The sequence below is a fragment of the Ogataea parapolymorpha genome, chromosome VII (genome assembly GCF_000187245.1).
Source record: "Ogataea parapolymorpha DL-1 chromosome VII, whole genome shotgun sequence".
In the NCBI taxonomy this organism is placed as follows: Eukaryota; Fungi; Ascomycota; class Pichiomycetes; order Pichiales; family Pichiaceae; genus Ogataea; species Ogataea parapolymorpha.
In genome coordinates this window covers 948,127-963,710 of record NC_027860.1, presented here as the reverse complement: position 1 = coordinate 963,710, position 15,584 = coordinate 948,127, and the positions used below count along the sequence as shown (strand labels likewise).

At 43.7% G+C, this 15,584-nt stretch overlaps 11 protein-coding genes across 11 annotated transcripts; 2 read left to right on the top strand and 9 right to left on the bottom strand.

The window, feature by feature from the left end:
- Nucleotides 1–226: 226 nt before the first annotated feature.
- On the bottom strand, nt 227–1,564 carry HPODL_02927 (Adenosylhomocysteinase; the record flags this gene model as incomplete). The annotated part of the gene is made up of 1 exon (XM_014077256.1): nt 227–1,564. One exon carries the CDS (start codon nt 1,562–1,564, stop codon nt 227–229), a length of 1,338 nt encoding a protein of 445 aa, XP_013932731.1.
- Nucleotides 1,565–1,899: 335 nt separating this feature from the next.
- Nucleotides 1,900–2,290, bottom strand: HPODL_05357 (uncharacterized protein; the record flags this gene model as incomplete). Its single annotated transcript, XM_014077255.1, has 2 exons — nt 1,900–2,175; nt 2,213–2,290. 2 exons carry the CDS (start codon nt 2,288–2,290, stop codon nt 1,900–1,902), a joined length of 354 nt encoding a protein of 117 aa, XP_013932730.1.
- Nucleotides 2,291–2,331: 41 nt separating this feature from the next.
- Nucleotides 2,332–3,288, top strand: HPODL_02926 (Mitochondrial integral inner membrane protein required for membrane insertion of C-terminus of Cox2p; the record flags this gene model as incomplete). Its single annotated transcript, XM_014077254.1, has 1 exon — nt 2,332–3,288. The coding sequence occupies one exon, from the start codon at nt 2,332–2,334 to the stop codon at nt 3,286–3,288; it is 957 nt and encodes a 318-aa protein (XP_013932729.1).
- Nucleotides 3,289–3,380: 92 nt separating this feature from the next.
- HPODL_02925 (uncharacterized protein) lies at nt 3,381–5,099 on the bottom strand (the record flags this gene model as incomplete). The annotated part of the gene is made up of 1 exon (XM_014077253.1): nt 3,381–5,099. One exon carries the CDS (start codon nt 5,097–5,099, stop codon nt 3,381–3,383), a length of 1,719 nt encoding a protein of 572 aa, XP_013932728.1.
- A 105-nt stretch (nt 5,100–5,204) lies between these two features.
- On the bottom strand, nt 5,205–6,266 carry HPODL_02924 (Mitogen-activated protein kinase; the record flags this gene model as incomplete). The annotated part of the gene is made up of 1 exon (XM_014077252.1): nt 5,205–6,266. One exon carries the CDS (start codon nt 6,264–6,266, stop codon nt 5,205–5,207), a length of 1,062 nt encoding a protein of 353 aa, XP_013932727.1.
- Nucleotides 6,267–6,545: 279 nt separating this feature from the next.
- On the top strand, nt 6,546–7,253 carry HPODL_02923 (40S ribosomal protein S3; the record flags this gene model as incomplete). The annotated part of the gene is made up of 1 exon (XM_014077251.1): nt 6,546–7,253. The coding sequence occupies one exon, from the start codon at nt 6,546–6,548 to the stop codon at nt 7,251–7,253; it is 708 nt and encodes a 235-aa protein (XP_013932726.1).
- A 53-nt stretch (nt 7,254–7,306) lies between these two features.
- Nucleotides 7,307–8,893, bottom strand: HPODL_02922 (putative transporter; the record flags this gene model as incomplete). The annotated part of the gene is made up of 1 exon (XM_014077250.1): nt 7,307–8,893. The coding sequence occupies one exon, from the start codon at nt 8,891–8,893 to the stop codon at nt 7,307–7,309; it is 1,587 nt and encodes a 528-aa protein (XP_013932725.1).
- A 281-nt stretch (nt 8,894–9,174) lies between these two features.
- HPODL_02921 (uncharacterized protein) lies at nt 9,175–10,194 on the bottom strand (the record flags this gene model as incomplete). Its single annotated transcript, XM_014077249.1, has 1 exon — nt 9,175–10,194. The coding sequence occupies one exon, from the start codon at nt 10,192–10,194 to the stop codon at nt 9,175–9,177; it is 1,020 nt and encodes a 339-aa protein (XP_013932724.1).
- A 157-nt stretch (nt 10,195–10,351) lies between these two features.
- On the bottom strand, nt 10,352–11,683 carry HPODL_02920 (uncharacterized protein; the record flags this gene model as incomplete). The annotated part of the gene is made up of 1 exon (XM_014077248.1): nt 10,352–11,683. One exon carries the CDS (start codon nt 11,681–11,683, stop codon nt 10,352–10,354), a length of 1,332 nt encoding a protein of 443 aa, XP_013932723.1.
- A 109-nt stretch (nt 11,684–11,792) lies between these two features.
- HPODL_02919 (V-type proton ATPase subunit B) lies at nt 11,793–13,316 on the bottom strand (the record flags this gene model as incomplete). Its single annotated transcript, XM_014077247.1, has 1 exon — nt 11,793–13,316. One exon carries the CDS (start codon nt 13,314–13,316, stop codon nt 11,793–11,795), a length of 1,524 nt encoding a protein of 507 aa, XP_013932722.1.
- A 150-nt stretch (nt 13,317–13,466) lies between these two features.
- HPODL_02918 (uncharacterized protein) lies at nt 13,467–15,269 on the bottom strand (the record flags this gene model as incomplete). The annotated part of the gene is made up of 1 exon (XM_014077246.1): nt 13,467–15,269. The coding sequence occupies one exon, from the start codon at nt 15,267–15,269 to the stop codon at nt 13,467–13,469; it is 1,803 nt and encodes a 600-aa protein (XP_013932721.1).
- Nucleotides 15,270–15,584: the final 315 nt, after the last annotated feature.

The window sequence follows — 15,584 nt, the reverse complement described above, 5'->3', positions numbered from 1 at the left end:
ATTTTATTTTTATCGCATATCCCCAGAAAATAATACATTAAATATGCCATAAAATTCAGTAATTTACCTAACCAAAAACAGTAATCTCGTTGAAGATATCTATACCAGTATTATACATGATGTTGAAACATGACATTCAAACATAAAAGAGGTGGAACTCATAAGCAAAAGAGAAACCTAAATCGCAAATGCAGTTGATGCAAAATTGCTAATCGTCTAATATCGTTTAGTATCTGTAGTGATCAGCCTTAAATGGACCCTGTGCTGGAATATCCAAGTATTCGCTTTGAGCCTTGGTTAGCTTGGTCAGCTTGACGCCCAAGTGGTCCAAGTGACAAGCAGCGACGGTCTCATCCAAGATCTTTGGCAAGGTGTGAACACCAATGTCAAACGGACCAGTCTTCTCGAACTCAACGAATTGCTTTCTGAAAGCAGCATCGTCAGCCTTGAACAAAGCGATTTGGGCAAGAACTTGGTTGGAGAAAGAACAGGACATGACGAACGAAGCGTGACCGGTGGCGCAACCCAAGTTGACTAATCTACCGTCAGCAAGCAAAATCACGTGCTTGCCAGACTTGAGCAGGTATCTGTCGACTTGAGGCTTGATGTTGACAGTATCAACAGCGTTAGCTTTCAACCAAGCGACGTCAATTTCCACATCGAAATGACCAATGTTACAAACAATGGCGTCCTCTGGCATAACAGAGAAGTGCTCACCAGTGATGATGTCTCTGCAACCAGTGGTAGTCACAAATATTTGACCAATTGGGGCGGCTTCCTCCATAGTGGTGACTTGGTAACCAGAAACAGCGGCTTGCAAAGCATTAATTGGGTCAACCTCGGTAACGATCACTCTAGCACCCATACCTCTCAAAGCCATGGCACAACCCTTACCAACGTCACCGAAACCGGCAACAACAGCAACCTTACCGGCGATCATAACGTCGGTAGCTCTTTTGATACCATCAATAAGAGATTCTCTGCAACCGTACAAGTTGTCGAACTTGGATTTGGTAACGGAATCATTGACATTAATGGCTGGAACCTTCAAGGTACCCTCCTTCATCATCTTGTACAAGTGATGAACACCGGTGGTCGTCTCCTCAGAAAGACCGTAACAGCCTTCCAACATTTCTGGGTATTTCTCGTGGACAAGAGAAGTCAAGTCTCCACCGTCATCCAAAATCAGGTTGAGCTTCTTTCCGTCCTTGAAAGCAAACAGCTGCTGCTCAATACACCACAGATACTCTTCCTCGGTCTCTCCCTTCCAGGCAAAGACTGGGACACCTGCTGCAGCAATAGCAGCAGCAGCGTGGTCCTGGGTGGAGTAGATGTTACATGAGGACCAGGTAACCTCTGCTCCAAGAGCGACCAAAGTCTCAATCAGGACTGCAGTTTGGATGGTCATGTGCAAACATCCAGCGATTCTGGCACCTTTTAGAGGTTGGGATGGTCCATATTTTCTTCTGATGTACATGAGACCAGGCATCTCGTTCTCGGACAACTCAATGTCCTTTCTACCGAAGGCAGCAAGGGAAATGTCAGCGACTTTGTAATTGCTCATTTTTATAAGGATAACAGTTAAAGTAACAAGTATGAAAAAATCGAGATCTAGCGATCTTTTTATACAATACAAAATTCCTTTTGTTGAAAATTTTCACAGCATGTGGTTGTCCCGATTATGTAACCAAACGGCATCATAGGAGGCACTAGTGAAATATTGTCTCCCTGAGAGGCTTGACAACCACTAAATGGTTGTATTCGCACTTTACGCTCATCAGGGAGGCTATCGTCATAAAATTGCAGGTGATTGTAAATAACTGTTCTTCATATGAATCCACCTATCGTATAGCTCGTACCTTTTGATGTACACCAAAATTTCTCAATTTTATATGACGGTTAATCTTGGATGGATCCATCGCGCGGTCTGTATTCAATGCCCTGTGCCTGCAAGTCGCCTCGGACATCGTCAGGCAATTTGCCGAGAACCCGCACAGCATATAATCCTGGCACAAAATTCTCAATTCTGAGCCATCTCGCCACCCATGATCCCTGATCTCCATGAGTAGCAACAAGTCCTTCAAAGGTAGGCGAAGTGCACTCTCGAACGAGATCGTCATTGTCTGCGAAATGTAAAACTGACTCACAGTTTGGACATCCTTCGTTACGAAATTGCTGTTATGTTAGGCGTCATAGTGATTGGCATACTTACGCTCATTGACTGCACAAGACCACAGAGCATACAGGCCCTATTGAGCTTAGGTGCTGGTCTTCCTCTTTTCTGCGACATGAAGACTGAAAAATAAAATTAAAAAAATAATAAATTGCACCATGTTAAGAACCATTAAATTGGCTAGACCCATTTCAACACAACGAGAACGACGTTTCTTCTCCACAGATGTTGTTTCTGTGTTTGAGAGTGGTGCTGAGCTAGTTTCTGCTGCTCATGCTGCTTCGGGGCTTCCCTGGTGGGCTTTTATTCCTCTCATAACAGTTTCAGTCAGAACTTGCATCACTCTTCCCTTGGCAATTTACCAGAGAAGGGGGTTACAAAAACAGAATGAACTACGTCCCATTATTAGTGCGATGTTCCCCATTTTCAAGCTCAGATTGGCCGCTAGGGCCCAAGCAGCACAGCAAAGCGCGAGACTCTCAAAAAGTGACGTTCCCATAAAGACAGAGACTGAGCAGCTCTCGGCAAACAAAATCATCGTGCTGGCTTCAAAGGAAAGAATGAAGCGGCAGAGACAGATCTTTAGGGACAACGGTTGTCAATCATGGAAGTTTTTGGCGCTTCCTGCATTACAGATTCCATTATGGATAACGTTATCTCAAACCTTCCGGGTACTTACAGGGTGGACAAACGTGCGTGCCACTGTGTTGGATCCTACGCTGTCAACCGAAGGACTTGGGTATCTCACAAATCTCACTTTAAGTGATCCATATTTCATACTGCCTGTGGTTCTGGGAGTCACAGCTTTGACTAATGCGGAATGGAATTTCCGTACGGCGGACCTAATGAAGCTGACTACAAGAGGAGTGAGAAATTCATTAAGGCCTACTGCTTTTGATAGTGTCATCAATCTTACTAGAATGAGTATCTGCTTCCTTGTTGTTTTGTCGGCCCAGGCTCCAGCTGCTCTGTCGATCTATTGGATCAGCTCCAACATATACTCGTTGGCTCAGAACATTCTGTTGAACAAGTTCATGCCTTTAAGATATACTCCATACGCCAGATCGGCGCCTTCGACAAAAAAGCTGGCAGGCGAAAGCCTTGTGGAATTCTAAGGTCAGCACACCTTCTCGTATGTATATAGCTCAGTTTCATCTGAATAATCGCATTGTCTATCATTAATAGGTCTATAAAAAGCCCCCTCGGGCTAGTACCTGACAAACTTCCTAGACCGAAAGTCGAACTCTCGGAAGTATAGTCCTAAATTATCAAATAGCGCAAATTGGCTGGCATCCACCATAAAATTGGGAATGCTTAAGTTTTTCTCATGGACAATTACTGTCTGGCCCGTGTTGGTGAAACACTGGCAATAAAGCTGTTTATGGTAATCTTTGAAACCAATTATTATCATAGGCTCCCCCCTACGATCCACCACCATCTGGCCATCTTCAAATTGGGAATATGAACCTTTAGGGAACGGCAACTGGTCATCTCGTTTAACCTCATTCACATTGAACGAGATTGTACCATTCATGAATGCGTTCTTCAGCTTCGAATGTATGCTTCGGATCCCTTCCATGGTACTGGTCAGACAGGCCACTCCTATCCCGAGAAAGGCCAACCGACTTGACTGCACAAGTGAAAGAAAGATGGATTGCAGGTCTGCTTCCAAATTTTGAGTCTCCAGATGCATCAGCATAATCCAGAACTTGTGCAAGATGTTTATAGTGTCTTTGTCAGCTCCATAAAAGCCAATAATCTGGCCCTGCAACCGATCACCGGGCCTCTCCACAACCAGCTGGTCATCCAGAACTTTTGGATGCATATAATCACTTCTATCTCGTCTCTCCATTGGGTACTGACAGAAAAAGCTAGCTGCTATATTTTTAATCAGCTTTAGTGGATCAACTTGTGATACATACTGGTTGAGCATTAGAGAGGGCTGAGGCAGATCGTGGATTTCAGGAATGTTGATTTGCGTAGTTTTGTAGGATTCGATAATGAAATGAGACGTACCACTACGTGTGGTAGAATCATCGACGACAAGATTCAAATTGTTGAGTCGCGCTGGAATTCCAAGTTCGTGGCATAATTTTTCCATTATAGAATGGATCAACTCGGTCTTACCCACCGCGTCACCACCATAAATGCGGAAGAGACAACAATCCTCCAATGACAATTGCGAATTGTAGTCACCTGTGAGCGAATAGGGTAGCGACTGTAACCGTAGAGCTTTTTGTAGGATGGATGCAAGAAGTTTGACCTTATTTGTATTGGAGACCCCAGCATCTAGGTGCAGCCCATTATACTCGCGCAGCACCCTGCTTAAAACTTGTTTCCTGTAAGGATAGAAGTCGTACGCATATGGATCAATATAAGCAAATTCACAAAACATTTCCTCAAGACACTGTGGATACTCCCTTTTGCATATGGTGCGATATCCAAAATTGAGAATCTTGCATAATCTGATCGCTTCTAGTAGTTGGCTAGCGTAATACACTGTTGATAAATCATGGAGACGTCGATCCATCTGTCGCATGAAATCCTCCTTGTGATATTTTCCCTCTCTTAGAAAGCTGGAATCGAAATGCTTCATCATTCGGAGAAGTTCCGGAACGAACAATTGGGCATTTCGGAAAACATAGCCCACGTCCTCCCAAATTTCAGACTTCGTCTTCTCGGTGCCAGAAATGAGGTCCGCGATCAGGCCACGCAACCAACGATCATATTGCGAATGCTCAATATATTTATCCAACCAAAATCTTTTGATTTCTGCGTTCGGGCTCTCCGAGAAACGGTACCATTTTCTCAATACGCGTGGTCTCCACAACGAATTTGCAGAAAAGGTGTCATTAAGATACTTGCTGGTGGCTCGGAGATTCAGACAATCCAGATCATGCAAGTAAGTAGCCACGAGCCACCACATTTCCGGGGGAAGTTGTATATCTTGACACATCTGCGGAGGGAACGAAAAAAAACATAATTTCTTGCGTGAGCGCAATTCACTTAATCAAGATGCTATAATATCTATTTATGCCCCGTTCACATTTAGTGGCTCCATGATCTCGTCATAGAGCATTTTCTTCAGTTCCAATAGTGACAACTCGTCCTTACGCTTGTCAAAGTCAAAGAAGTCGTCAGGTATCTTCTCTGCAACCGGCTCATCGTTCGGCTCGTGGTAAAAGGAAACATATGGGTGATTTAAGGCTTCTTCGACTGTAATCCGCTTTTTGGGATTGAAAGTGAGCAATTTCTCTAAAAGATCAATTGCATCGGGATTTGCATCGGGGAATAAATCCCGAAAATTCTTCTTCTTCCTAAAAGGGAGCGTCCGTATGTACTCCTTAGCACGTTTTGACTTGATCGAAGAGTAGTCCTCCATTAGAGGGGTCCCCAGGACGTCGATTATCAGCCAAAGTTGGTTGTGGTAGTCCGTTCCTGGGAAGAGTGGTCTTCCTGACAACATTTCTGCGAGAATACAGCCAACGGACCAAACATCAATGGCTGTTGTATACTCCTGGAATGTCAACATAATCTCAGGCGCACGGTACCATCTGGTTGCCACGTATTCTGTCATAAACCCAAAGTTGTCCTCCTGAGATGCTACCGAACGAGCGAGACCGAAATCGCAAATTTTGAGGTCGCAGTTGGAGTTCAGCAGCAAGTTGGACGGTTTGAGGTCGCGGTGAAGCACGTTTGCTGAATGCAGCGCCTTAAGCGCGCGTAGAGTCTGGTAAATAAAGTACTGGCAGTGATTGTCACTTAACGTCTGAGTTCTAATGACGCGATGCAAGTCTGTCTCCATCAACTCTTGGATCAAATAAACTTCATTGAAGCTATCAAAATCATAAGGTATCTGAATATCCAGTATTCCGATAATGTTTTCGTGGTTGAAATGCTTTAGTAGTTTGAGCTCACGCAGGGTCCGTAGACAAAACATGGTACGTTCGAAAGGTTGGATTTTCTTGATAGCAACCTTTTGCTGAGACGGTTTATATATGGCGGAGCAGACTATCCCGTATGCTCCCTCGCCGACTATATCTTTGATCTCATAGTAGTCGCTCACATTGAAGGTGATCTGAGTTTGACTCATAATTCAGTTTTCTACTTCATACAGTGTAAAATGCTATAACGTAATCGCTTAAAATCGCGTAGTGTTTCAAAAGTGAATTCTGCACTGCCTCATTTGCAGCCGATTCTAGATCCTAGATCGTACCGAATAAGAAGGCGCACTTGGCACGCGCGGCATGCAAGGTTTTTTTTTTCCCTCAGTTACAGTTTATCATGTCACGTGATGTTTAGGGTTTTGCATTTCAGCCCTCATAAGGTTTTTTTTTATTAAATTTTTCACCCGAACAAACTCATCATCAAAATGGTTGCCAACTTCTCCAAGAAAAGAAAGCTTGTCGCTGACGGTGTCTTCTACGCCGAACTTAACGAATTTTTCACCAGAGAGCTTCCTGAAGAGGGATACGCTGGTGTTGAGGTTAGAATCACTCCAACTAAGACCGAGGTTATCATCTCTGCCACCAACACACAAAGAGTTCTTGGTGAGAAGGGTAGAAGAATCAACGAGTTGACTTCCCTCATTCAAAAGAGATTCAAGTTCGCTCCAGGTACCATTGTTTTGTTCGCTGAGAGAGTCCAAGACAGAGGTCTGTCTGCCGTCACCCAATGTGAGTCCCTCAAGTACAAATTGTTGAACGGTTTGGCTGTCAGAAGAGCTGCTTATGGTGTTATCAGACACGTGATGGAGTCCGGCGCCAAGGGTGTTGAGGTTGTTATCTCTGGTAAATCCAAGGGTGCTAGAGCCAAGTCTATGAAGTTCGGTGACGGTTTCATGATCCACTCTGGTCAACCAGTCAACGACTTCATTGACGTTGCTACCAGACACGTTCTGTTGAGACAAGGTGTTTTGGGTATCAAGGTCAAGATTATGAAAGACCCAGCTACCAACAGAAGAGGTCCAAAGGCTCTTCCAGATTCTGTTGTCGTCTACGATCCAAAGGAGGACCAGCAAGTTGCTGAGCCATACGTTAACGACTTCAAGCCTGTTGCTGAGGAGGCTGTGGAGGCTTGAGTGTATAGCGCATAATGAACATATAAGTCTATTAATTAACACCTATGTTGTTCTCACTCATTTGACCAAGCAAACTTTGACCGTTGTCTAAGTTTGGCTCCATATTTATAGAAGAAGAGAGGTGCAGGAGTGAGGAGAAGTGCAAGGAGCCCTAACAACAAGCATGCATAATGAACTCCTAGTCTTTCGTACATTTGGAGGCCAAAGAGCGGGAAAATTCCAGCCATGGAACATCTTGTAAACGTGTTTGCAGCTGCTGCAGATGCCGCATATAGCTGGTATGCGTCAGCTGTATAGGTGAAGATCCCGGAAATGATCAGCCCTGTCGACATGCCATAGAATCCAGAGGCAATGAGCGCTCCAATCCAATGACACTGTTTGTAAGTTGTGAATGCCAATGTAATTAGTGAAATGGGGGCCAGAAAGCCTCCAACAATTAGTGGTGGGAACCTGTATTCAGGTTGAGGTTTGCCTTTCAATTTGCTTAGTCTGAGATAGAGTTTGGCAAAATATGGCGAAATGCTCGAAGATGCCAGCATTCCAATAGCCATGCCAAGAAATGCTAGTCCCTGCTCTGCAACGTTGAATCCCCAGACTTTGTGAAAAGTGTAAGGGATGGAGAAGAAAAACAAATAGACGATCCCCAAGACCAAGCCGGAATAGAAGCAAAGAACCGTCATCATTGGATCGAAAACCAGAACCGAGAGCGGCCGTTTTGGTGCCTTGATGATGGCCTCAAACATGTTTGAATGCATTCTCTCAATTGGAGCAAACAGCTCCTCTTTACCGGTGCTCTTTCTGAGCTCCTGGGCCTTCCATTTCGTCAGGATAGGAACATAGGTCTCAGGAACCACCAAAAACACCAACACCCAGAGAAAACCGGAGAAGATCAGTAGACTATAGAAAGTCCACATGTACTTATCTCCACCAAAGTTAACGACAATACCTGCAAGCAAAGGACCTAAGCTTGGCCCCAAAAATGGACAGAGCGAGTAAACGGTCAACGGCGTTCCTATAGTTTGCTTTGTGAAAATATCGGATATTGTACCGGGTGCAACCGATAAAAACACGGAGCCAAAAAGGCCCGTCATAAACCGGCAGAAAATCATGAACCCATAATTGGGGACAAAGCAACTCAAGATCTGGAAGATGTTGCAAGTTGTGAGGCCTAAAATGTAGGTCGTTCTCCGCCCATAAAATTCGCTGATTGGAGACAAAAATAAGGGTCCCCAAGCCATGCCAAAAATGTAAAATGACACCCCTAGGACGAATAGCTCGTGTGAGACGTTGTACCTCTCTTTTAGTGGCGTTACGAGAGACCAGCAACTCGACAACAAGCAAATATCAAGACCAACGAGAGCAAGAGTGATTGTGATGAGCCATTTACGCCACAGGGGAAGTCTCAAAGGGTCGCGTTTGTCACCAGCCCCCATGCTCACCTCGTAGCATTGATCATCTCCATCTTTGTCGTCAGTATGCGAGACTGTATTGACAACAGCCTGATCAGGGTAGAGACTGTGGTAACTCTCGGTTTTATTAAGAGATAAACTATGCTCATCATCCCCTAGATCATACGGGTGTAGAGCAAAATTCACAGAGTCTTCCAATGAACTTGTATCTGAACTTTCAGTTTCACCCATTTTTATCTTTACGATGAGCACACGTACCTTAATTTATATATGTCGGGTGTGGTGGCCCTTTTTGAGGGTTCACGTATCTTTTCGGACTACTGATGTACTCTTGATACGGTGATTGAATTTTTTGTGGCAACGGGTGAAAGCCGCACGCAATAACATGATTGTCTCGGAAAATTTAAGACAGGGCTGTATAACGGGTATAAGCAAAATTTTTCCGGATTTTTTAGCGTACACAAACTAATAAACACATTAAATAAAATCGAATTTTTCAAAGATATCCAGGGTTAATCCTGGTGCATCTGTTCGTCTCTTCTTTGTTTCTCTTTCTCAAAACAAGAGTATAACGAAGAAAGCGCACGATCAACACTGAGAGTAGTTCCTGTCAAAGTGAACTCTCTTTGGCCCTGCTCATTGTCCTCAGCATCAATGTTGATAGTACAACCTGATGTTCTCCTGATTTCCTGAATACGAGATCCTTTCTTTCCAATTAAAGCTCCCACAAACTCTCCTGGAAAACTGGTTTTTTCAGAAATTTCTTTATCAGAACCGGTTCCCTGTTGAGGGTCCAGTTTGGATCCACCTTTATATGGTGGTTGGCGAGGAGATGGTGTATAATAAATTGTTGCCACCACTCCATGATAGTCGCTTAAAAGACATCTGGAGATGGTATTGAGCGCTTCGACCAAGTTTGTCTTTGCTCCCTGAACCTCAACTATTCGCTCAGTGGAGTTTCTGAGATAATCCTTTGAGGCCACCATCTTGATGTTGTAAGTTTCTTGAATGGATTTGATTCTGCTACCTCCTTTTCCAATCAATGTTCCCATTTGTGAATGAGGAATCAACAATCTCAAACTCAATGTTTCGGCATAAAATGGATCAGAAGCGGCCGGGGTTGGACATAGGGGTTTCAAAGGGAAAAAATTATACGTTATCAGGGAGGTAGGGTCCGTTCCGTTGGCGGAAGCACTTGCGACAGTCTGTACATTCGAGTCCGTGACAGCTTTTGCAAACTGCACCAATGCTCTAGGCACATTGTCCACAATGCCGGTGACAGTAAGGATTCTATCAATACATCCCTCAATGACTTTTGACACGCCTGCCTTCACATTGGTCTGTTCACGAATTCTTGTAATGTTGTCACCGTTCTTGCCGATAATAGCACCGGCCTCTCTTCTAGACACCAGCATCCTGTAGGTGATCAAGCTTTTGCCCAAATCCACATCATTGGTCATGCCATCTGATGAAAATAAGAGCATTGGCTCTTGAGTGAAATTTGAATCAAATAAAGATTCGGAAGCGGTCATGAATAAGGGGGTTGGGGTGTCGATGGGACTGAAGGGCTTGAAAAATATTGGTATTGCTATACGGTTTTAAAAGGCGAAAAAGAATACGTGAAAAAATCAATAAGATTTTTTTGTTTAATTTCAGGCACTGAATGACTCGGCAATAATTTCACACCGATCAAACTTCTAGGATTGTCGTCAGCTTCCATTTCAGAGGCTCATCTGCCGCAATAAATTTTTCCTCTGCTACCACCCGGTTCTCGAACAGACGCTTGTCTGCCATCGAAATGTATCTAAAAGTCCGGGTAATTGGCTCACCGTCTTCATTGAATCGAGAGTAGAACCTTTGATTGTAGGTGTCGATATCAATAGCTTCCTCGAAATCTGAGTTTCGTCTTTTCCTGACTACATTACTTTGCCTCCTTGTGGTTTGTTCATTGAGTTCAGCAAAGCTTCCAATGCGTTGATAGGGTGATTCTTGAGGCTTGAGTGCAACAAGGTTGTTGATGGACTTGTACAGCCGTTTGAGAAGCCTGTTAATGACATTTTCCGGGATAGGATCCTGATTATCGATCGACCAGGCTATCCACGAACGCTTCTCGTTAACTGTCACTTTTTTCGTAAGAGGATCAATGCATTTTAGTTTGGCTGGGTAAGCGTTTATGTCGATGAAGCAAATTATAAAACCGGATTTCAAATACAACCCAGTCTCTTCCATGACAATATCGACTTCAATTTGTTTATTTTCTGTTAGTGTTTCTTTTTCTTCTTTAGTGAGCTCTATAGTGAAATCCCCCAAGTCAAGTAACACAAACTTTCCATGGGGGACCAAATCATTAATATTAGTTGCAGGGAAAAAGCTGAGAAGCTCTTCTTGATTATTTTTTCTGATCACTTTGAAATTCATGCTTCCCAATCCAAGAGCATTCTGAATAATTATGCCACATGAAAGGTTGTAGATATCCGCAGGTAGTTGGATGGTTTTTCTGTACTTGACAAGGTAGGTTTTGTTGACATGCAGCAGAGATCGCGTAAGGTAACTGTGGGGCTCGTCTATTTGATAATCATCATATTCCACGAAAAGTCTGCGATTTTTGTAGATTCCATAAACTAGCTTCCACGAATCTTTCACGTATTTGCAATTGATTATGTCTTTTGGGTTCATGGTTTTGCGTATCTCGGAATCCGGCTCTGGGTCTCCTAACTTGTAATGATTGCTAACAATCTGTCTCAATGTCCTGCGCCAATAATCAAAGGACCGAATGTAGTCAACTAGCTCATCAAAGTTGTACATTGCAATGTTAAAGATTATGTTTTCTCCAAGCTCGTCAACAAGCTTCTGGCAGTAGTAGTCGTTGTACATGACGTAAAAAAAGCGGCATGTGGCCTTCAGCTCATTGGGAACTTGTTTAAACACTTCATAAAGAATTTCCACCGGAAGATCCAGGAAAGCATTCACAGGCTTCAAGCCATAACGCGGAAACGAGGCCTGACGGACGAGGAATTGCATTACGAGAAAGCAAAAATGTCACAATTTTTTGGGGGTAAAGATAATTACATCATATACACCTCAAACCAGAGGTTATCAAAAGCTTTCACCTTCTCTTTTACTAGTCTATTTATGCATCGATCAATGGAACGTCGGACTCCTTGTTGTTTTCCTTGTTGGTCTCTGCCTGTCTCTCCCTATCGTAAAATTCAGCCAGAATCTTTGGAGAAATTCTGTTGAGCATTTCCTTTGGATAAATTCTCAAAAGAGACCAGGCTTGGTCCAAAGACTCGAATATGGTTCTGTTCTCGTATGCACCCTGCGAAATAAATGTCTTTTCGAATTTCTCCAAAAACTCTAACGACAGTTTATCTTCTGTTGATAAAGCTTCTTCACCAACCACAGACTTCATGGCAGCAGCGTCCCTACCAATGGCGTACTTGGCGTAAAGCTGGTTACTAACATCACCGTGGTCTTTTCTAGTCATTCCGTCACCAATGGCACTCTTCATCAATCTTGAAAGAGATGGCAGCACATTGATAGGTGGATACACACCTCTGTTCGAGAGTTGTCTATCCACAAAGATTTGCCCCTCGGTAATATATCCCGTCAAGTCAGGAATAGGGTGAGTGATATCGTCGTTAGGCATGGTCAAAATTGGGATTTGAGTAATGGATCCGTTTCTTCCTTCCACACGACCAGCTCTCTCGTAGATAGTCGACAAGTCAGTGTACATATAACCAGGATATCCTCTTCTACCTGGCACTTCTTCTCTTGCGGCAGACACCTCTCTCAAGGCGTCAGCATACGACGACATATCCGTCAAAATGGTCAACACGTGCTTTTCTGTCTGGTAGGCAAGATATTCGGCAGTAGTCAGCGCCAATCTTGGTGTAATGATTCTTTCAATAGTAGGGTCGTTAGCCAAGTTCAAGAACAATGAAGTTCTATCCAAAGAACCGTTCTCTTCGAAATCCTGTTTGAAGAAACGAGACGTCTCTAGGTTGACACCCATGGCGGCAAAAACAATACAGAAATTCTCCTCATGGCCGTCCTGAACATCCTTGGTCGGTCTCACCAGTCCTGCCTGTCTGCAAATTTGGGCTGCGATTTCATTGTGAGGAAGACCCGAAGCCGAGAAAATAGGGATTTTTTGTCCTCTGGCGATGGAGTTCATGGTGTCAATAGCAGAAATACCAGTGGAAATCATCTCCTCTGGGTAGATACGAGCAAATGGGTTGATAGGAGATCCGTTGATGTCAAGGTAGTCTTCGGCAAACACACGAGGGCCATTATCGATAGGTCTTCCAGAACCATCAAAGACTCTACCAAGCATGTCCTCAGAGACGGGAATCTTCAAATTCTCTCCCGTGAATTCGACTCTGGTCTTCTTGACATCAATTCCCGAAGTACCTTCAAAAACTTGAACAACAGCTCTGTCGCCCTTGACTTCCAAAACCTGACCAGCTCTGGTCGTTCCATCGGGAAGAGTCAAGTTGACAATCTCGTTGTATCTTGGGAACTTCACATTCTCCAAGATGACAAGCGGACCATTCACACCTCCAACAGTATTATAACTGATACGAGGATGGATATTAAATCCCTGCATTACTGCTTTCTTGTTGAGTTCAAAAAGTTCCTGGTCTGAGAGCATTTTGACGTTTTACTAATTGCAATTGACCGAAGTGGATGCTGTGTATCGCAATCGCTAATGAAATCTGCCTGGCTGGCTTTCGAAGCAGCACAATTTTATTATCATCCACGACCCAAAGCCGGGTAAACAGTTTTTACTATGGCTGAAGAGCTATATAACTTCCCAGTTATCTGTTTTGGCCTGCTTGGAATGCTTGTAGTGATGGAATCGGCTTCTTGATGGCGGTGGAATACTCGATTGGTAGACAGGGGCGGCATTCGTTGCGTATAAAGGCGCTGTTTTGTAGCGAGACCCTGTGGAGTCGGTATTCTTTGAATTGTAATTAATTTGCTGGTATGTTGAAGTGCTAGAAGCCGAGAGGCCACCATTAGCGAGCTGGCTTGACCCTGTTTCTCTATCGAGCACTTTCAAGATTTCTGTCACAAAAAATGCATGTAATTTCGATGACAGCCAATCAGCATCAGGTATGGGCGAAATCTCAGACGACCATTCCGGCACCATTGGCGTATTAGAACTTCCGTTGCTTGCGGAAAGTGACGTGGCTCCAAGCGAGGTGGAAGCTGATGGTGAGGGAGCAATAATGCTATTTGCTATTTTTGACTGGATGTTGATTTTTTGGTCCTGGAGATACTCAACTAAATGTTGGCTATTGTAGAGAGACATTTCCAGTACTTCTTGAAAGCCATTCTCCGATCCCTTTTCTTGCGAGGGGTTTATATTAGCATGTGACCGTTTTCTTCTGCTCCAAAAATTGAATATGGATCTGCGAGGTGTAGGTTTGTTGTCTTCTCGTTGGCTAGGAACATGCTCTTTCACAGTCCAGTTGGGATCGGGCACTTCTCCAACAAGAAGCTGTAGTAGCTCATCGATATTCAGTAGATTCTCAAATCGTAACGGCGTTTGCTTCGTAGCGTTGATAAGGACTACCATATTGATAAGCAATCTAGCTAGTGCGCCACAGAAACGAGTCAAGTCCTGGTTAGTAGACTCGAACAAGCTGTTTGTTTGCTCGGGATTTTCACTGGGTGGTCCAAGAGTCAACGCGTATGATTCGCATGCATCCTCAACTATGTATATGAATGGCGTCGACCTCACAATCCGAAATGGCACATCAACGTTGAGATACACCGTCGACAATGATACAAATTGAGCGACCTTAGTGATGGAAGTGATAACCACCTCAGATGTATAATACAAATATTGTGATAAAGGAAGAACAGGGCTGAAGAATAATGCATTTCTGAATCCAGCCGGTCCTGGAGTGATTTTGTTTCGTAGGTTCATAATATTGTAGTTTAGCCTTTCGAGGCTTGGTAGCTTGGATTTTGACAGTTCCGACTTCCGGGCGCCTTTCATGTTCTCGTAGCTTGACACCTTCACCAACTGTTGAAAATGTTGATTTTCCGATTGTTTGATTAGTTTGGCCGTCTTGCCCAACTTATCAACTTCAATTTCTCTCATGGTGGCGCGAATCTGTTCGAGACGTTCTTGATGTTTTTCTGCCAGTTCCTGCTTCTTCCTACGAATCAAGTTGGCCTGTTCACTCTTGGAAGCCCTCAATTCCTCCACTTTCGCTCTGAGACGCATGTTGGCTAGTTCTTGTCGCTTCAAAGTCTCATCAACCTGTGCAAGATTTTTCTTTAGTTGTGACAGTTCCACCGCAAGGAGCATGTAGGCAAGTCTGGCAATTGCTTCTGTTGAGGGGCTCAATTTCTCTCGTGTACCCACATCAGCCTGTAGCTCCCCTTCTAGATATTTTCTTAGCACTTTGGAGCTGTAACCATTGATGCAATCCTGCAGAACCTTATCAATTTCGTACCCAAATGTCTCGTTAAGATAGCATAGATTGGTGATATTGAGTTTCAGTTTTAAAATCTTAAAATTGATGCAGGATCCACAGTAGTAGTCTGCTTTAGTGCTGTGCGTTCCACAAACGCCGCACACTATATTCATTTGGGATCATAATATTTACTGCAACGAGCAAAAAGATAAAATTAAATTTGGGATTATATCATTTACATTATGGATTTCTTGATTTTCAAATCATGAAGATCAGAAAGATACCCCTTGCATCTCTTTGCATTATTGCGAGTGGCGCTTTGTATCTTGGCCTAGCAGACATATCATTGCCTTACGATAAAGCTCTTCATTTTGCTGTGTTCTTCTTGATGACTTTTCTCTTCTACTGGACACTGGATATAAAGTCAATACGCATGGTGCGCAACGTTACGTTTGCGATATGTACAATCGCCGGAGGAATTGGGAGTG